Genomic DNA, 21,832 nt, shown 5'->3' with positions numbered 1-21,832 from the left:
GCCTAGCCTTGTTGTAGCCGAATCAACTAATGCTGTCAACTAGTGTCAATATATTTAGATACCTATATAGTGTAATTACCCATTTACTTGTGAATATTTCATTATGCCTTTATTTGCATATCGTTGACTGGGGTAGCCTACATGATGATGACCACTTAATTTTTAAAAAACAGATCACTATCTATATAAAAAACAAACATTTTTGATGTAGTGAATGGTTAGACATTAGGCCTTCATCTATTAGAGAGCGCACATGGACACCTAGTGGAAATAATGTGGAAATCAATTTCTCATGCATAATCTTGGCCAGGGATATACAAGTGGTATAAATATCATGATACGGGCCAATCCGATCCCTACTAGTGTGGGAGGCTGGATGATTCACTTTCAGGTCTCACTGCGTTTAGTTCCAGTACTCAATTTACAAGACGGTAAAGCAGATGCACATGTAAGTAGGCCTAGATTTACATTCGGAAAACCCATCATGCTACTACTTGTAGGCAATGTTAAAATATTATTTAGATGGCTGGAGACTATCCATAGACCATGTGCTGCTGAATTTTTAGTTAGTTTCAATAGTTTCTTAAATTATATGTTGTAGTTCTGTTTATGTTTTTCATTCAAAGGGGCAATCTGCCGTTCAAACAATAAAAATGATCTGAAAAAATCTGGTTTTAACCGTTTTGAGACTATACAATGTTTGTTTACAATTACATGGTTTACAAACAATTGAGTAAAATAAGCTTATCTTTTGGGTTCAAATGGGGTATGAGGCATTTACTGTCGAATGTATATTCTTCTAAAATCAATGGTTAGGTCTGTATATAATTTATATAAAATTAAATACATTTAATCGCAGATGTCCCATTTAATGTAGTATTATATAATTGAATTGTTTTTAATTGAAACAAGACGTTAATGTGTTTTCTATATTTCCTGCTCACCAGTGTCTGGTCCTATTTGGCTATGAATAAGAAATAAAGCTTCAGCGCAAAATTGGGATTCCGTTTTCCCATCGTGTGTAAATGGTAACAACCCAGCTCCACACACGGATGCTTTGTCTTGTCTTGACACCTGTTAGATGAAGAGCCAAAGAAGACGTTTAAAACAACTGTCCAATGTAGGGTGGCTGAACGTTGCTGCTATTGCATGATTTTTCGTTGCGGTTGGACTGAGAGAGAATACGGTCAACACAATGGAAAGTAGTACACTAAATGAGCAGAACTTTTGGCCATTTAACGAATCATTGGGGAACTCAACCCTTGGCAACGGGACCATCGGGGGAAATCAAACAAACCCCCTGAAACGGAATGAGGAGGTGGCTAAAGTGGAGGTGACTGTGCTCGCCCTGGTCCTGCTCCTGGCGCTGGCGGGGAATCTGTGCGTCCTGGTGGCCATTCACACCACCAAGCACACACAGTCCCGAATGTACTACTTCATGAAACACCTCAGCATCGCGGATCTCGTTGTGGCTATATTTCAGGTCTTGCCACAACTTATCTGGGACATTACTTTCCGTTTCTATGGACCCGATATCCTGTGCAGGTTGGTGAAATACTTCCAGATCGTCGGGATGTTCGCATCTACTTATATGCTTGTTTTGATGTCTATAGACAGGTGCTTGGCGATTTGTCAGCCGCTTCGGTCTCTGCACAAGCGAAAAGACCGTTTCTACGTGATTATCTCCTGGGTCCTCAGCCTAGTGTTCAGCAGCCCACAAATGTACATTTTTTCCCTGAAGGACGTTGGCTCTGGAGTGTATGATTGTTGGGGTGACTTCGTGGAGCCCTGGGGTGCCAAAGCGTATATAACTTGGATTAGCCTTACCATCTACATCATACCAGTGGCCATCCTGAGCCTATGCTATGGACTAATAAGCTTTAAGATCTGGCAAAACTTTAGAATGAAAACCAAGAGGGAGCAGTGCATAAGCCTCACCCCGAAGACTTCGAAAGGTCTTGCGCTCGCCCGGGTGAGCAGTGTAAAGCTCATCTCCAAAGCGAAGATAACTACAGTTAAAATGACATTTGTCATAGTTCTGGCGTATATCGTTTGCTGGACTCCTTTCTTCACCGTGCAGATGTGGACGGCTTGGGATCCAACGGCGCCTCGAGAAGGTAAGTTCAAACTCCATCTCGAAAATAACCATGCAAATTATTTCTTCAGTTTGAGATTCCGTGCGTAATATGAAATACTTTAACCAGGTGGCTTCGCAATTCTAGACTGTTGCCATTCATATATCCATCTTCAAATTAAATGTCCACGTTTACGCTCGGAAGGTATTCTGCCTCGGGACTTATAATGCGGTGTGCGTAATGTTAGGTGCATTTTCACCAAATAGCCATGATAATACAAATATATTTCAACAGCCTTTATCATTGACAGTCAATTTAAATTCGCACAGGTTGGACATGAGGAACATCAAAGGATGTATGCCATTGTACCGGAAAATTAGACGCATCATATAAAGTAATATCCTACCCACATGCAGTGGATGAAATTACAAAATAAACTTAAATAAATCCGCAGCCCTTCATAGGCTATGGTGTGCCTCCAGCCAACAAAAATACTATGATGCAAATGAAGCTCTGCCCACCTATAGAATGTTATGGTGACTTGTGGAGATACGGGTGGAGCGATCCGAACAAATATGTATGAAAAATATTATCTCGTTATATTCGTTTCATATAGGTCTCTATAGGGCATACACCGTCAACATATCCTTAATTTTAGAAGCTGCCTGAATATTACAATGGTTGTCCAGAATTGTTACAGACTTTTTATGAATACTAAAAACACCACCTCCACCTCCATTTGACTCACTCGCCATAACGAACAGCAACAACATTGAGAGGGTCGTTTAATTGCAATGCAAAGCAGTCTTTCCGGACTGTAACCTCCATGTTTTGTGCACACCTCTGCATGGATGTGTTTTTGAGGCCCAACCATCTGAGCCTTCCTGCAGTGAATCATTAATCAGATTATACGTGTGGGCTGCATGCAGAGCTCTTCTGTTGTTACCTGGGAGGCACGTCGGAGTGCAAGAGTGACAGGTAATATTGGGGCCACTCATGTCATCTCCTCAGTCAAGCCCACGAGAGTACCACGTGCTTCAATGGAGCAGACAGCCCACCCGTGCAATTCATTTCTTAATGACCTGCCTTATGACCACACCCTATATAGTATGGCCAGGGTTCGATATCCGGTCAATCACATTTTACATACTTAGCCAGGCCTATTTACATTAGGCTATATACTGGCTTGGACTGGAGGGGGATTGAGCAATCTATGCTAAACCAAATACAGTAGATGGCCTTCTGGTTGGGGTTGGCATTTTGTTTATGTTCTATCCTTTGAAGAAGATTCATATATTACTGAAGCTGTAAACAGATTAAATGAGAGTGGTAAATCAAAGTGAGACTATCCATACATCTGAAAGACACCAGAGTTACACCACAGCACTATGTATCCTGAGTGGCGCAGTGGTCCAAGGCACAGCACCTCAGTGCTAGAGGTAGCACTACAGACCCAGGTTTGATCCCAGGCTGTATCACAACCGGCTTGTGATTGGGAGTCCCATAGGGCAGCGCACAATTGGCCCAGCGTCGTCCAGGTTAGGGGAGGGTTTGGCCGGAGTAGGCCGTCATTGAATATAAGAATTTGTTCTTACCTAGTTAAACGCAACTGTTCTGTGCTGTCCCCTCCTGATCCCCACAGCAGCTCTATCACATATGAGTTATATTTCCCAACATCCCAAGACAAACACCAGGATATTGAACAAGTTGGTAAACAGTCATTATATTCCCCAAACAATTTTGCATTACACGTGTATGGAAAAGTATGGAAAATAATATTCTCAGCCAAAGTTCCCATGAAGTTTGCAGGATGATCCGAGATGAGTAACTATACTTATTAAGCAATAAGGCACGAGGAGGTGTGGTATATGGCTAATATATCATGGCTAAGGGCTGTTCTTATGTACGATGAGACACGGAGTGCCTGGATACAGCACTTAGCCATGGTATATTGGCCATATACCATGAACCCCCAAGGTGCCTTATTGCTATTATAAACTGGTTACCAACTAAATTAGAGCAGTAAAAATACATATTTTGTCATACCTGTGGTATACGGTCTGATATACCATGGCTGTCAGCCAATCAGCATTCAGGGCTCGAACCACCCAGTTTATAATGTAGGCTTTGTCCCTGTAAGCCTGTTGGGGTGTGCCAGGTTCAAGCAGGGAGGCTGTTGTTCCCTGCTAGAAAATTGTGTTTATTTACAGTGCTTTTATTATCATCCTTGAACAGACATACACAGCCTGTGATCTCCCAAAGACAACCTCTTAGGGGTGCAGCATCCACTGGAGACTTTTTAACCCTTCTGAGGACAATACACAATCAGTGGATTTGCCCAATTAAACATTTTTTACTACATAGGTGTTGCTTTTGTCCAGCTGGGAAAGGCGGCCCATCTATAAACTGTGTCCATACCCTTGTCCATTCCTGAGTGCACAGTCTCCATTTTCCCTACGCTGACTCACCCTCTGCTCTGTGTGACGCTGACTGGCACTGACTATATTAATTGGCAGTCTGCCCAGTCCCCATGGAATCCTTTTGTTTATGGCCACTGTATGGTCTTCTCTGCATTTTACAGGATGTTTATTAAACAGACACCAAGCCTCATTGTTGTTACAGTCATTTTAAAGTACAGCATTATACATAATGATAGATGTATCTTTTATTAAAACAGGGAAGCCCTTTTCAGCTGTGCCGACTCAAACAACACACGTGATCATAGAGAGCTAAAAGAGAGCTATTGTACCAGCTTCCATTGAAATAATAGTATGGAGCATCTGATAGCCAGGTCAGTGGTTGGCTGAGAGCCAAAATAAAATGTGAGAAAAGCAAGGCCCCTCTCTTGTAAAGTCTTCTTTAGGAATTCAATTACTCAGCTGCTTTGGCATAGTAAATCCTCTGAAATAGTGTTGAAATTAAACTCAGATGATCGTGCCAGTCAGGCTGTGGTCATTAGTCAGTACAGAACCTGATAGTTGAGCAGATTTACCAATGAGGGGAAGCATTTTCTGCATTCAAATTTGTGAGTTTGTGTGATTTATCATCTCCTGTGAACGACACCATGAGCTAATTGTTATTTTGATCATAATTCCTTCCTTCAAATCACATATTGGCCCCATTCTCACCCACGCTCCTTCCTTTTACAAAGCCATAATAATGTTTAATAGTCATGATATGTGATCTGGCTATGCTGTGTGAAGACATTTAGCATATATATTGAACATTACACAGAACATTAATTTACATTTTGACTTCCGTTTAATGGAACCATTATTTGCTGGTAAATAATATCCAAACAAGGAAGCTCTGCATGGCACTGCCTAACAGAGTTAGATCAAAGAAATGTTGTGTCAGTGTTAGTCTGTGTATGTCCGTTTGACTGCTGCTTAGTACACCTTGTGGTTTGTTAAGATCTCACTAACCACCTTTCATGCCTCAGTGAAAAGATAAATGATCTAATGCCAAGCTGCATTAATTCAAATTCCTCCCTCCCTCACAAGAGCAAGGTTAAACATTTATTGAGTTATTCATTCATCTATCATACTGCCTTGTGTTCCTTTGAGATTGAAGTTGTGTAACTTTGTGGCTGAATGTTATAAAGCAATGGTATTACAGTGTAACTACTGTATAGCTGCAGGACATCCATAATGACTTGTCATATGGTGTCATCTTGTCATCTTTTCTATATTACATTTTCATTTGAGTTATCTAGTAGATCAATTCCGCTTTACTTTTGCATCACTGCAAGCTCCCCCCAGCCCACATTAATTAGAGTTAGGAAACGGTGTAGGCCCTAGGCCTATCCCCGGTCCAGGCTAAGCATGTGTCCTCCCTGCTCTGACACTGTAAAAACCAGACAATAGAATGATTTACATTTTTCACATCCGGACACTTGTGCACCTATAACTCACAGCCTTAATGACTGATGAATCAATTAGCTCCAAATTACTTGGCGCGGCTGCTGTAACATTCCGCCGATTGTTCCCTGTGATTTCAATTTGAGCAACCTTCATATCAGAGCTGGAGGGCCAACCATTAAAGATGATGCAAGCGGAACACGGGGTGGAGAGAGACGAAGGGAGAGAGATTAGCAATCAGAATAGGTTAATTGAATACAGGACATGGGCCCATTCCATTAATCTCAAACTAATTTACCATATGTCAATTCGCCGGTGTACATACAGATGGAGGATCTTCATTTGATCACCCTGTTTCAGGAGAACTCTACTGCAATGCAGGAATTGAATTTACAGTGTGTTTGAGGCTTAAAATGGCTTATGAAGTGTGTAATTTCCATTTTGACATTTCAGATGTGATTTTCCCTTATGAAAAATGTATCAACCCCTACAAAAATGTCCATTAATTACAATCCACATAATAATCCACATTTCCTGTTGCTGCAGGATTATTTTCCTGCTGTAGCCAACTGGCTCAAATTAAGATCCTACACCTGTTGTCACGCCTTGGTCATAGTGTTTTGTGTTTCGTTATATATTTGGTCAGGCCAGGGTGTGACATGGGTTTATTTTGTGGTATTTCGTATTGGGGTTTTGTAGTTATTGGGATTGCGGCTGAGTAGGGGTGTTGCATAGGTTTGGCTGCCTGAGGCGGTTCTCAATCAGTGTCAGGTGATTCTCGTTGTCTCTGATTGGGAACCGTATTTAGTTAGCCGGGGTTCACTGTGTATTTCGTGGGTGATTGTTCCTGTCTCTGTGTAGTGTTCACCAGATAGGCTGTAATTAGATTTCACGTTCCGTTTGTTGTTTTGTATTTGTAATAGTTATTTCATGTATCGCTATTCTTTATTAAAGACATGAGTAACCACCACGCTGCATTTCGGTCCGACTCTCTTTCGACAAACGAAGAACGCCGTTACAGAATCACCCACCACACACGGACCGAGTGGCGTGGAAACAGGCAGCAGGAGCAGCGAAGGGAGGACGTTATGGACAGCAGAGGTATGGAGTATACTACGTGGGAAGAAATAGACAGGTGGGCGGTCGACCCAGAGAGAATGCCGGAGCCCGCCTGGGATTCGCTGGAGCAGTGCGAAGAGGGCTATAAGAGAATGGAGTTGGAGAGGCAATCACGACAGCGCAGAGGGAAGCCCGAAAAGCAGCCCCAAAAATGTATTGGGGGCTCAGAGGGAGAGTGGCTGAGTCAGGAGATAGACCTGAGCCAACTCTCCTTGTTAATCGTGAAGAGCCAAGGAGACCAGAACCAGAGCCGGTGTTAGAGGTGAGTGAAGCAGAGACTGTGAGGGAGTTAATGGGGAAGGTGGAGTGGAGAGTAATGAGGGAGTTGATAGCTTGGTGCGTTAGGTACAAGATTCATCCGACGGAGCATGTCGGGGATTTGATGGCACCTGGGTTAGCGCTCCATACTCGTCCTGAGGTGCGTGTTAGTCGGCTGGTGAAAAATGTGCCAGCCTCAATTACTAGGCCTCCTGTGTACCTACCTAGCCTTGCACGTCCTGTGCCAGTCCTGCTCTCAGGCTCTCCAGTACACCTTCACAGTCCAGTCCATCCTGTGCCACCTTCACACACCAGTCCTCCGGTAGCAGCTCCCCGCACCAGGCTTCCTGTGCGTGTCCTCGATCCAGTAGCACCAGTTCCAGCACCACGCACCAGGCCTTCAGTGCGCCTCGCCTGTTCAGCACAGCCAGAGCCTTCCTTCCCTCATGCGTTGTCGGAGTCTCCCGCCTGTTCAGAGCCTTCCTCCTCTACAGCGCTGCCGGAGCCTCCTGCCTGTTCGGAGCAGCCTGAGCTGTCAGTCTGCATGAAGCAGCCAGAGCTGTCAGTCTGTATGACGCAGCCAGAGATGTCAGTCTGCATGAAGCAGCCAGAGCTGTCAGTCTGCATGAAGCAGCCAGAGATGCCAGTCTGCAAGGAGCTGCCAGTCTGCAAGGAGCTGCCAGTCTGCAAGGAGCTGTCAGTCTGCAGGGAGCAGCCAGAGCTGTCAGTCTGTATGAAGCAGCCAGAGCTGTCAGTCTGTATGAAGCAGCCAGAGCTGTCAGTCTGCATGAAGCAGCCAGAGCTGCCAGTCTGCAAAGAGCTGTCAGTCTGCAAGGAGCTGCCAGTCTGCAAGGAGCTGCCAGTCTGCAAGGAGCGGTCAGTCTGCAAGGAGCTGTCAGCCTGCATGGAGCAGCCAGAGCTGTCAGTCTGCATAGAGCAGTTAGATCCGCCAGTCAGCCATGATCTTCTAGATCTGCCAGTCAACCAGATTCTTCCAGATCTGCCAGTCAACCAGTCTCTTCCAGATCTGCCAGTCAACCAGAATCTTCCAGATCTGCCAGTCAACCAGAATCTTCCAGATCTGCTAGTCAACCAGAATCTTCCAGATCCGCCAGCCAGCCTGGATCTACCGGAGCCTACTACCTGCCTGAGCTTCATCTCAGTACTGGGCTTCCTCTCACTACTGGGCTTCCTCTCAGTACTGGGCTTTCTCTCAGTACTGGGCTTCCCCTCAGTCCCGGGCTGCCCCTCAGTTCCGAGCTGCCCCTCAGTCCCGAGCTGCTCCTCAGTCCCGAGCTTCCCCTCAGTCCCGGGCTGCCTCAGTCCCGAGCTGCCCCTCAGTCCCGAGCTGCCCCTCAGTTCAGTGGGGTTCTGGGTGAGGACTATTAGGCCATGGTCGGCGGCGAGGGTGGATTATCCCAGGACGCGAAGGGGAGGAACTATGACGTTTATGGAGTTGGGTCCTCGTCCCGAGCCGGAACCGCCACCATGGACAGACGCCCACCCGGACCCTCCCTATGGTTTTGAGGTGCGTCCGGGAGTCCGCACCTTAGGGGGGGGGTCACGCCTTGGTCATAGTGTTTTGTGTTTCGTTATATATTTGGTCAGGCCAGGGTGTGACATGGGTTTATTTTGTGGTATTTCGTATTGGGGTTTTGTAGTTATTGGGATTGCGGCTGAGTAGGGGTGTTGCATAGGTTTGGCTGCCTGAGGCGGTTCTCAATCAGAGTCAGGTGATTCTCGTCTCTGATTGGGAACCGTATTTAGGTAGCCGGGGTTCACTGTGTATTTCGTGGGTGATTGTTCCTGTCTCTGTGTAGTGTTCACCAGATAGGCTGTAATTAGATTTCACGTTCCGTTTGTTGTTTTGTATTTGTAATAGTTATTTCATGTATCGCTATTCTTTATTAAAGACATGAGTAACCACCACGCTGCATTTCGGTCCGACTCTCTTTCGACAAACGAAGAACACCGTTACACCTGTGGCATAAATGTCAACCTACGCATCACTGCTGTCTGTCTCCCCCGGTAGCTTTATTACCATTTCGGTTGTGAATGCTATCTGGGTGTGCCTATTGTGTTGGTGTGTATGTGTTTATGTGTGTGTGTATTTGTGTTTGTGTCAAGAACAATCCAATCAGGGATGGAGATAGAACGGGGGTAATGAATTAGGATGAAAGTGGTTTCCTCATGTTGGTCCTCAGAAGATCCATAGGTTAAGAACATATTGAGACAGGCTGGCATTTCACCACAACCATGTTTATACGACTTTAAATGTTAAATGTAGATTATTACAACATGTGAATGAGATCAACAGAAATCAAACCATTCCATCAGATGTCATCTTAAAAAATTATCTTTATATCTTCAAACAAATGAATGTCTACCACAAAAAGGGTGTCAAACGGTGGGTACTGGAAACTAAGTTTACCAATAAACTACCAGAATTTTGGTAACTTTCAAGGATTTTATGTGGCCCTTTTTGGTACTTCAGATTATCACAGGTGTCTGTAATTATCTCTGGCCCTCTGTTTGGCATCATCACATGTAAAATATATAACATAATCAAATAAGATGATTTAGTAAAATAAATAATAGAATGACAAAGCTGTAAAACAATATCCTATATATACAGTGCTTTCAGAAAGTATTCAGACCCGTGGACTTTTCCCACATTTTGTTATGTTACAGCCTTATTCTAAAATTGATTAAATAAATAAAAATCCTCATCAATCTACACACATTACCCCATAGTGAAAAAACGAAGTCAGGTTTTTAGAACATAGGTGGGAAAACAAAAAAATACAACACATAGAATGCCCACACAAATCACACCCTGACCAAATCAAATAGAGACATAAAAAGGCTCTCTAAGCTCAGGACGTGAAACTTGGCTATGAGACTCGAGCTCAGGTGCATCCTGTTTCAGTTCATCATCCTTGAGATATTTCTACAACTTGATTGGAGTCCACCCATGGTAAATTCAGTTGACTGGACAGGATTTGGAAAGGCACACAACTGTCTATAAAAGGTCCCACAGGGGCACCAAAACATTTCTCCAGAATTGAAGTTCCCCAAGAACACATTGGCCTACATCATTCTTAAATGGAAGAAGTTTGGAACAACAAAGACTCTTCCTAGCACTGGCCACGATCGAACATCTCTGGAGGGACCTTAAAATAGCTGTGCAGTGACGCTCCCCATCCAATTTGACAGAGCTTGAGAGGATCTACAGAGATGAATGGGAGAAACTCCCCAAATAGGTGTGCCAAGCTTATAGCGTCATACCCAAGAAGACTCAATGCTGTAATTGGTGCTTCAACAAAGTAATAAATGTGCAAAAAAACAGCATTTATACCTGTTTTTGCTTTGTCATTATGGGGTATTGTATGTCGATTGATGAGGGAAAAACACACTTTTAACCATTTTAGTACAAGGCTGTATTGTAACAAAATGTGAAAAAATGAAACGGTTCTAAATACTTTCCAAATGCACTGTAACCCTGGATCCACAATATGGCAGAGATTGAAAAGCACTGTAACCCTGGATCCACAATATGGCAGAGGTTGAAAAGCACTGTAGCCCTGGATCCACAATATGGCAGAGGTTGAAAAGCACTGTAACCCTGGATCCACAATATGGCAGAGGTTGAAAAGCACTGTAACCCTGGATCCACAATATGGCAGAGGTTGAAAAGCACTGTAACCCTGGATCCACAATATGGCAGAGGTTAAAAAGCACTGTAACCCTGGATCCACAATATGGCAGAGGTTGAAAAGCACTGTAACCCTGGATCCACAATATGGCAGAGGTTGAAAAGCACTGTAACCCTGGATCCACAATATGGCAGAGGTTGAAAAGCACTGTAACCCTGGATCAACAATATGGCAGAGGTTGAAAAGCACTGTAACCCTGGTATGGCAGAGGTTGAAAAGCACTGTAACCCTGGATCCACAATATGGCAGAGGTTGAAAAGCACTGTAACCCTGGATCCACAATATGGCAGAGGTTGAAAAGCACTGTAACCCTGGATCCACAATATGGCAGAGGTTGAAAAGCACTGTAACCCTGGATCCACAATATGGAAGAGGTTGAAAAGCACTGTAACCCTGGATCCACAATATGGCAGAGGTTGAAAAGCACTGTAACCCTGGATCCACAATATGGCAGAGGTTGAAAAGCACTGTAACCCTGGATCCACAATATGGCAGAGGTTGAAAAGCACTGTAACCCTGGATCCACAATATGGCAGAGGTTGAAAAGCACTGTAACCCTGGATCCACAATATGGCAGAGGTTGAAAAGCACTGTAACCCTGGATCCACAATATGACAGAGGTTGAAAAGCACTGTAACCCTGGATCCACAATATGGCAGAGGTTGAAAAGCACTGTAACCCTGGATCCACAATATGGCAGAGGTTGAAAAGCACTGTAACCCTGGATCCACAATATGGCAGAGGTTGAAAAGCACTGTAACCCTGGATCCACAATATGGCAGAGGTTGAAAAGCACTGTAACCCTGGATCCACATTATGGCAGAGGTTGAAAAGCCATAACACATACGTTTCCTTAACAGCAGGTTATGGTCAATAATGTCAACGGCTGCACTGAAATACAGCAGTATAGCTCCCACAATCTTCTTATTATCAATTTCTCCAGACATTTGTGTCAGTGCAGTACATATTGAGTGCCCTTATGTATAAGCATGCTGAAAGTCTGTTGTTAATTTGTTGACAGAGAAATAGCATTGTATTTGGGCTTTTTCCCAAAAGTTTGCTAAGAGCTGGTAGCAAGCTGATAGGTCTGCTGTTACAACCAGTAAAGGACACTTTACCACTCTTGGGTAGTGGAATTACTTGGACTTCCCTCCAGGCCTGAGGACAAGGACTTTCCTCTTGGCTCAGATTAAATATACCATCCATCTTGTTATTGCCAGGAGGTTTGTTGTTGTTTATCGATAACAATAACTTTACAGAATTCAAACTTGCAATGTTTTTCTTTCGCTATTAGTTTATTTTATGCATGAGTACGACGCTTAACTATTTTAGGCCCAGTTTTCGGAAACTTTGGCTTTCCTGGATATAGCCACAATATTGTGATCACTGCATCCAATGGGTTCAGATACAGCTTCAGAACAACGTTCTACAGTAATAGTAAGAATGTGATCAATACATGTGGATGTTCTTGTTCCTGTAGTGTTTGTAAACACCCTGGTAGGTTGATTAATAACCTGAACCAGATTACAGGCACTGGTTACAGTGAGAAGCTTCCTCTTGAGTCGACAGCTTAATGAAAACCAGTTGACAATCAGATCCCCAAGAAAGTAGATCTCTCTGTTAACATCTGTTAACATCACATACACTATCAAGCATTTCACACAAATTAGTTAGGTACTAACCATTAGCACTTGGTGGCCTATAGCAATACCCCAAAAGAAAAGGCTTTAGATGTGCAAAGTGAACACACAACCACAACACTTCAATAACACTTCAATAACCTTCAATAACCCTCAATAACTTCAATAGTCATCAAAGTAGTTGTCAGTGAATCTCAGAAATGGCTAATATATTAATATTATCTAATGATAGCAAGTTATTGATTTCATGAACCTTTTTTATCTTTTTTTCCCTTTTTTGATTTCATGAACCTTTTTTAAAATCTTTTTTTCCTTTTTTATGGTTTGGTCAGGGGGTGGGCATTCTATGTTTTGTTCTGTGTGTTGTATTTATATTGGTTTGGCCTGGTATGGTTCCCAATCAGAGGCAGCTGTCAATCGTTGTCTTTGATTGAGAACCATACTTAGGTAGCCTGTTCCCACCTGGTGTTTGTGGGTAGTTATTTTCTGTTTAGTGTGTTGCACCTGACGGAGCTGTTTCAGTTGTCTCTTTGTTGTTTGCATTTTTAGTGTTCAGTTTCTAATAAACATGAACACGTACCATGCTGCGCTTTGGTCCTCACCTTCTTCCACCAACGGCCGTTACACTACATAGATTCATATGGGCTATTTTCAGCCCTTTCCTGGATAGACTATCAGAGATAGACATAATATGGAAAACAAGCAAAATAAAACAATATATAGTACGTTCCTCTCAAGCTCTTGGCTCTTTCCAGAACAGCTACCTTGTCCTTGAACCTCAGGAACTTGACCTCAATCTTCATGTGGTCCATCCTCAGTTTCTCCGAGATCATTTCCCTCAACATTGTATTCAGACTCCGTCCAGGTCTCATGTGGAGATTCTGTAGTTCTGTCCACAACCATGTTGTTCCGCCTTGATTGTCCCTCGATAATCTGATTTCAAACCAAATGTTATTTGTCGCATACACATATTTACCAGATGCTTTTGCAGGTGTAGCAAAATGCCTGTGTTCCTAGCTCCAAAAGTGCAGTAGTATCTGACAATTCAAAACAATACACCCAAATCTAAATGTAAAATAATGGAATTAAGACAAGCAATGTCGTAGTGGTATTGACTACAATTGTCACGCCTTGTCACGCCTTGTCACGCCTTGACCTTAGAGCCTTATGTCTCTATTTGGTTTGGTCAGGGTGTGATTTGGATGGGCATTCTATGTTCTGATTTCTGTGTTTTGTGTTTCTATGTTTTGGCCGGGTATGGTTCTCAATCAGGGACAGCTGTCTATCGTTGTCTTTGATTGGGAATCATACTGAGGCAGCCTTTTTTCCTTTGTATTTTGTGGGAAGTTGTCTTTGTTAGTGGCACTGTAGCCCTCGTAAGCTTCACAGTTGTTTTGTTGTTTCTTGTTTTTTTGGCGACATTATAAATAAATAAATAAATGTACGCTCACCACGCTGCGCTTTGGTCCACTTCTTCAGATGATCGTGACAACAATACAGTACAATATAGTATATGTATATATATGAAATGAGTAAAGCGACCAGTGATCCATTATTAAAGTGACCAGTGATTCCATGTCTATGTACACAGGGCAGCAGCCTCTAAGGTCCAGTGTTGAGTAACCCGGGTGGTTGTTGGCTAGTGACAGTGACTAAGTTCAGGGACTGGGTGGAGGCCGGCTAGTGATCACTATTTAACAGTCTGATGGTCTTGAGATAGAAGCTGTTTTTCAGTCTCTCGGTCTCAGCTTTGATGCACCTGTACTGATCTCAACTTCTGGAATAGAGCGGGGTGAACAGGCCGTGGCTCAGGTGGTTGTTGTCCTTGATGATATTTTTGGCCTTCCTGGGACATCGGGTGTTGTAGATGTCCTGGAGGGCAGGCAGTGTGCCCCCAGTGATGCGTTGGACACCCTCTGGAGAACCCTGCTTTTGCGGGCGATGCAGTTGCTGTTCCAGGCTGTGATACAGCCCGACAGGATGCTCTCGATTGTGCATCTGTAAAAGTTTGAGTGTTTTTAGTGACAAGCCAAATTTCTTCAGCCTTCTGAGGCTGAAGAGGCGCTGCTTCACCACGCTGTCTGTGTGGGTGGACCATTTCAGTTTGTCCGTGATGTGTACACCGATGAACTAAACATTTTCCACCTGAGCCACTACTGTCCCTTCTATGTGGATAGGGGGGTGCTCCTTCTGCTGTTTCCTGAAGTCCACGATCATCTACTTTGTTTTGTTGACGTTGAGTGTGAGGTTATTTTCCTGACACCACACTCCGAGGGCCCTCACCTCCTCCCTGTAGGCCATCTCGTCATTGTTGGCAATCAAGCCTACCACTGTAGTGTTGTCTGCAAACTTGATGATTGAGTTGGAGGCGTGCATGGCCACGCAGTCATGGATGAACAGGGAGTACAGGAGAGGGCTGAGAACGCACCCTTGTGGGGCCCCAGTGTTGAGGAGTGATGGAGATGTTGTTTCCTACCCTCACCACCTGGGGACGGCCCGTCAGAAAGTCCAGGACCCAGTTGCACAGGGCGGGGTCGAGACCCAGCTTAATGACGAGTTTGGAGGTTACTATGGTGTTAAATGCTGAGCTGTAGTCAATGAACAGCATTCTTACATAGGTATTCCTCTTGTCCAGACGGGTTAGGGCAGTTTGCAGTGTGATTGCCAGATGGGTTAGGGCAGTGTGATTGCGATTGCGTCTTCTGTGGACGTATTGGGGCAGTAAGCAAATTGGAGTGGGTCTAGGGTGTCAGGTAGGGTAGAGGTGATATGATCCTTGACTAGTCTCTCAAAGCACTTCATGATGACGGAGGTGAGTGTTACAAGGCAATAGTCATTTAGCTCAGTTACCTTAGCTTTCTTGGGAACTGGAACAATGGTGGCCCTCTTGAAGCATTTGGGAACAGCAGCCTGGGATAAGGATGAATATGTCCGTAAACACACCAGCCAGCTTGTCTGTGCATTCTCTGTGGATGCGGCTCGGGATGCCGTCTGGGCCTGCAGCCTTGCGAGGGTTAACATGTTTAAATGCTTTACTCACATTGGCTGCGGTGAAGGAGAGCCCGCAGGTTTTGGCAGCGGGCCATGTCATTGGCACTGTATTGTCCTCAAAGCGAGCAAAGAAGTTGTTTAGTTTGTCTGGGAGCAGGACATTGTAGTCCGCGACAGGGCTGGATTTCTTTTTGTAGTCAGTGATTGACTGTAGACCATGCCACATACCTCTCGTGTCTGAGACGTTGAATTGCGACTCTACTTTGTCTCTATACTGACGCTTAGCTTATTTGATTGCCTTGCGGAGGGAATAGCTACACTGTTTGTATTTGGTCATGTTTCTGGTCGCCTTGCCCTGATTCAAAGCAGTGGTTCGCGCTTTCAGTTTTACACGAATGCTGCCATCAATCCACGGTTTCTGGTTGGGGAAGGTTTTAACAGTTGCTGTGGGTATAACATCACCAATGCACTTAGTAATAAACTCGCTCACCAAATCAGCGTATTCATCAATGTTGTTATCCGACGCTATGCGGAACATACTCCAGTCCACGTGATCGAAGCAATCTTGAAGCGTGGAATCAGATTGGTCGGACCAGCGTTGAACAGACCTAAGCACGGGCATTTCCTGTTTTAGTTTCTGTCTATAGGCTGGGAGCAATAAAATGGAGTCGTGGTCAGATTTTCTGAAAGGAGGGCGGGGCAGGGCTTTGTATGCGTTGCGGAAGTTAGATTAACAATGGTCCAGGATTTTTTCTGCCCGGGCAGCGCATTCGATATGCTGATAAAATTGAGGGAATCTTGCTTTCAGATTAGCCTTCTTAAAATCCCCAGCTACAATGAATGCAGCCTCAGGATATGTGGTTTCTAGTTTACATACAGTCCAATGATGTTCATTCAGGGCCATTGATGTGTCTGCTTGGGGGGGATATATACGGCTGTGATTATAAGATAATTATTTTGGTAGTTAATGCGGGCGACATTGTTAGGTCAGGTGAGCAAAAAGACTTGAGTTCCTGTATGTTGGTATGATCACACCATGTCTCTTTAATCATAACGCATACCCTAACCGCCCTCCTTACCAGAGAGATGTTTGTTTCTGTCGGCGCGATGTGTGAAGAAACCAGGTCACTGTACCGACTCCCATAGCGTGTCTCGAGTGAGCCACGTTTTCGTGAAACAAAGAACGTTACAATCTCTGATTTCTCTCTGGAAGGCAACCTTTGCTCGGATTTCATCTAGCTTGTTGTCAAGAGCTTGGACGTTGGTGAGTTGTAAAACTCGGGAGCGGTGCGCGATGTGCCCGTCTACGGAGCCTGACCAGAAGACCGCTTCTTCTGCCCCTAATGCGGGCCCGTTGTTTTGGGTCTGGGATCCGATCCATTGTCCTGTGTGGTAGACCAAATAGAGGATCCGCTTCGGAAAAGTCGTATTCCTGGTCGTAATGTTTATATGTTGACATTGCTCTTATATCCAATAGTTCCTCCCGGCTGTATGTAAGAAAACGTAAGATTTCCTGGGGTAACTATGTAAGAAATAATACATAAAAAAACAAAATACTGCATAGTTTCCTGAGAACGCGAAGCGATGCGGCCATCTCTGTCGGCGCCGGAGGTTCAGTGGGCCGATTCCTGCTGAGACTCAGGGCACTCGGCTGAGAGTCAGACTCAGCCGATGTCGTGTGCCCCGAATCTGTGCCGCCTTCGGCAGTATTACTGGATGCGGGGATTGAGCTCGGGCCGATTCTGTTGTGAGTTATCTGGCCCAAATGTATTACTTGGGGCTTGGGCCGATTGTGGCTACTCTCTGGCAGATGATTACACGAGCTGCTTTATATAATTAAGGTTTCATTGTTATATTTTTCCATATTTCTCATTGTTTCTTTGATCAAATAATGTCATTTACATTTAAATTCAATTCTTTAATAGTCCTGTTTAAGTAGAATTTTAGTATTTTGATACTTTGTGCAAGGCAATTGATAAGCATTAAAAACTTTGTGGATGGGGCCTCCCGAGTGGCGCAGAGGTCTAAGACACTGCATCGCTGTGCAAACTGCATTGTTACAGATGCTGGTTCGATACCCATGCCGGCCGCGACCAGGAGATCCATAAGGTGACCCTCAATTGGCCCAGCGTCGTCCTGGTTAGGGGAGGGTTTGGCCGGCCGGGATGTTCACTCCTGTGGCAGGCCAGGTGCATGCACGCTGACACGGTCACCAGGTGTATGGTGTTTCCTCCGACACATTGGTGCGGCTGGCTTCCCGGGTTAAGCATGCATTATGTCAAGAAGCAGTGCGGCTTAGCGGGGTTGTGTTTCGGGTGATGCACGGCTCTCGACCTTCACCTCTCCCGAGTCTGTATGGGAGTTGCAGAGACAAGACAATTGGATATGACGAAAAGGGGGTAAAAAAGAAAGAAAGAAAATGATTCTTAAAAATGGTGGATTATTTAACTAGGCAAGTCAGTTAAAAGACTAATCCTAATTTACAATGACGGCCTACACCGGTCAAACCCGGACGACGCTGGGCCAATTCTGCACCTGGATTCGATCCAGGGTGTCTGTAGTGACGCCTCAAGCAATGAGATGCAGTGCCTTAGACCACTGCACCACTCAGGAGCCCATGGATGGGTATAATCTGTAAGTCTAAAATGTATAATAGTAATATTTAAAATGACTAAAACAGGTAATTTTGTATACATTTATTTAAAATGGCATTGGGCTGCTTCTGGGGGGATTCTGGTAAGATGCTGGCAAAGTCGGCTGAATTCCAGTAGGGAATGATTCGGGCTGATTCTGGGCAGTCATTCATTTTGATTCCGGCCGAGTCCAACACCCGATTTCGGGCCGATTCAATCAGTTCCAGCCCCCCGGAAAAGAGGGACGCTTTTGGGCCGATTCCCCATTGCTAGCTGAGTACTAAGAAACGTTTCACTTTCCAAAACAACAAACCGAGCTTTCCCTCATTGAACAGGATTTCTGATGACCTCTAGTGCATTTTCTGATTAGATTAAATCCCCCCAGAGAGTGTGTGTCAGCTGTTGGTAGCCAAGCTCTGACTGTGTTTAGGCTCTGTGGAACAGGAGAGAGATGGTCAGTAGTTGTGAAGGGGAAGGGAATACCTAGTCAGTTGCACAACTAAATGCTGTCAACTGAAATGTGTCTCCCGCATTTAAACCAACCCCTTTGTATCAGAGAGGTGCGGTGGTCTGCCTTAATCGACATCCACATCATCGGTGCAGTTGTTGTTGGGCGGTAACTGTCTTACTCAAGGGCAGAACGACAGATTTTTTCCACGTTGTCGGCTTGTGGATTTGGACCAGCAACCTTTTGTTACTGGCCCAACACTCTTAACTGCTAGGCTACCTGCCGCCCTGTGGTCAGCAGTTATATGGTTGTGGTCAGTAGTTGTGTGGTTCAGTATTTGTGTGGTCAGTAGTTGTGGTTGAGTATTTTTGTGGTCAATAGTTGTGGTCAGTCGTTTTGGTAAGTAGCTGTGTGGTTCAGTAGTTGTGGTCAGTGGTTGTGGTCAGTAGTTGAGAAGTAGACAAAGATTTCATAAGCTCTAACTTTTTGTCTACATTGTTGGCAAAGGGGTAGCTGATTTGTGTCAACTTCCATTGCTGCATTTACAGATGGAATGTTGGAGGTGATGACGTCACAATGGGGCCTTTTATAATGTTGAGGAAATTCCATTAAAGTGGATGAAAATGGACAAAAAAATACTAAAAGCTTAATCATTTTTAAAGAATAAAAGATATCAAAAACTTGTATACAAGCACATCGATCTGCACGTTTTAAAGTTTGAATGACGTTTCTTGCTTAGAAGAAGAAGTATGACGAAGATTTAAAATGGGACGTTTGCTTTGCAAGTCCCACTAATTACCAAAGTTACCATAGATTGCCATAGATTACCAGTTAATTAACAAAATGACTGAAGATTTGGGTAACTTTGGTAAATTAGCTTTGTAATCCTAACTACAAAACACTAGAACACACTTCTAGCACCAGTTGTCAATTTGCAATCATGTGTGATTGATGTATCAGTAAAAATGTAATGTGTGTGTTTGTCTTGTTTCCCCAGCCATGCCCTTCATCATCTCCATGCTGCTGGCCAGTCTGAACAGCTGCTGTAACCCATGGATCTACATGTGCTTCGCAGGCCACTTGTTCTCAGACCTGAGGCAGAACTTCCTGTGCTGCTCGGCCCGCTATCTCAAGTCCTCCCAATGCCACTGCGAGCGTGACCATGACTCCAGCCGCAAGAGTAACTCCTCCACCTACGTCATCAAGAGCACCAGCAGCCAGAGGAGCATCACACAGACCTCCACCACATGAGACGCCCCGCCCCGCAGGTCTCCCCCGCAGGTCTCCCCCTGCAGGTCCCCCCCCGCAGGTCAGAACTGTGAATCCCCCTTCCCAAACCTTCACCGCCGCCCCAAACCCAGACTTGTCCTTCCCCTTCTCTTGTCCCGCTCCAGGGGAGACTCATCTAATACTATTGCACTGCTTTTTTTTGTGTATCAGACACAGTTGGTCAAGAATAGAATGAACAATTGATTGTTGTACAGATGAAGCAGATTTATTTGGTGACATTTTGTTGAATGTCTCCTCTCACAGCCAAATGTCCTGTCGCAGATCAGAGTGAGTCATCCATTGATTGTGTTTTCAGACTGATGGATTTACGTATTTGGTCTGCGGAGGAGGACAGTAGGTGGTGAATGGAAAATGAAGGACTGACTGTCTGCCACTCCAAACCAAGGAAAGGAGAGGAGAGAGCTGTGTTCTCCTCACCATGGACTTAAAGGCGATTAACATGCCTAAGACTCTGTGTCAAAAAGTTCTGTAATAGTGGTTTGGGTTGTGAATACTGACCAATCCAGAGGGACATTTTAACTTTGTCAACCTGAAGGTTAAGCTACTCTCCTGTTGCTTATGTCTTGCTGCATCGCACCATGTGTTAGTTCACACACACACACACAGTACGTTTCAACTATCCAGTTTGTGAAATGTCCTGGCTTTATGACAATGGCGATATCTGTCAAGTTGTTAAAGCGGCAATCAGCAGTTGAAACAATGACAAAGAGTTCTGCCTGCCCCTGTTTCGGTAAAAAGCTGAAATGTAACCACTCTCAAATTCATAGACAGCTATGGAAACACGGACTGACCATCCATGATATCAAAAGTATAATTTGAGGCTATAAAGTGTTTGTTTACATTTACTTTGTTTCCAAACATTGGAGTGAAACAAGCTTATATTTTGGGTTCTGATTGTGTACGACAGTTGATTTAAGCTTGAGTCATTTCTAATTATATTCTTTAAGAATCAATGTGTACATATAATTAATTTATAAGTCCAAAAAATGGATGTAGCAACTGCAGATTGCCCCTTTAAGATTAACTTACTTATTCTTACAACTCAACTAGCCACCATTTCCCCCTAGGATGAACACACACGTCCAAATGTACTTCTATGAAAATTGTGGTGTATTTTGGCACGCATTTGTTTTTCTACATAATTACTCTGTCTGTACTTTTTGAGTGTTAGGCTGGCGTCTTCTATGTTGCTAAATATAATTGAGAAATGGATTGCACACACTCAGAACACTCCGAATTGGGGGAGAACCCTCATTCTATTCAATGTATTTTAGAAACTATTGCATAAAGAGGGTGACCTGCCTTAATATTGAATCTATCTGATACACCGTTCCTTGAAAACATAAAAAATGTCAGTATCAAAAGGCAGAAGTTGGCTTCTCCTTTTACTGTACATGTTTTGGCTTATGGCTACTGAACATTAAGGCTACTGAACATTTTGTAGAAAACATAATTGTCTTATTTGTATTTAGAGTGTTGTATTTTGGAAAAGTATCTCTTATTTATTTGAAATAAATTGTATGTGTTCTATCAAGTGAGTCTGAATTATTTTTTTTGCATCAAATGGAGTTGAGGCTCATGTTGAGCCAAATTTGTTAGAGGCTGATTCATGCACATACATTTCTTAGAAAGAAGGAGACAAAGCAATTCTACTTTTTTTTTTAATGGTTTTCAGTATTGTCAATCACAACCTGCCATGTCAGGATCCAGACCGGTGGTTCGCAATTGGCTTTTCTATCCCTACCTTCCAATGAGCAGAACTGTTCTTGGTTCCACCTGGTGACAAAATGAAGGAATGACAG

The 21,832-nt window shown here is 44.0% G+C and overlaps 1 protein-coding gene across 2 annotated transcripts; it reads left to right on the top strand.

Moving 5' to 3' along the window:
* The first annotated feature begins 326 nt into the window (after positions 1 to 326).
* On the top strand, positions 327 to 21,564 carry LOC118388617 (isotocin receptor-like). Of its 2 annotated transcripts, XR_004826586.2 has the most exons (4): positions 327 to 448; positions 948 to 2,117; positions 19,738 to 20,049; positions 20,326 to 21,564. XR_004826586.2 is itself a non-coding variant. In XM_035777847.2 (3 exons), exons 2-3 carry the CDS (start codon positions 1,196 to 1,198, stop codon positions 19,989 to 19,991), a joined length of 1,176 nt encoding a protein of 391 aa, XP_035633740.1. In that variant the 5' UTR covers positions 327 to 448; positions 948 to 1,195; the 3' UTR covers positions 19,992 to 21,564. The 2 variants fall into 2 exon arrangements, 1 of the variants encoding a protein (XP_035633740.1); XM_035777847.2 differs by having other exon boundaries at positions 19,738 to 21,564.
* The last annotated feature ends 268 nt before the right edge of the window (positions 21,565 to 21,832 follow it).

The sequence above is a fragment of the Oncorhynchus keta genome, chromosome 10 (genome assembly GCF_023373465.1).
Source record: "Oncorhynchus keta strain PuntledgeMale-10-30-2019 chromosome 10, Oket_V2, whole genome shotgun sequence".
Taxonomy (NCBI): domain Eukaryota; kingdom Metazoa; phylum Chordata; class Actinopteri; order Salmoniformes; family Salmonidae; genus Oncorhynchus; species Oncorhynchus keta.
Note: the sequence above shows the minus strand (reverse complement) of the source record. Positions and strands in the feature narration are given on the sequence as shown.

What these genes read in the sequence shown, in the direction of transcription:
- LOC118388617 (XM_035777847.2), top strand. Translation starts at nt 1,196, where the DNA reads ATGGAAAGTAGTACACTAAATGAGCAGAACTTTTGGCCATTTAACGAA. An exon ending in TCCAACGGCGCCTCGAGAAG is followed by an intron (nt 2,118 to 19,737) that starts GTAAGTTCAAAC and finishes TTGTTTCCCCAG; the next exon opens with CCATGCCCTTCATCATCTCC.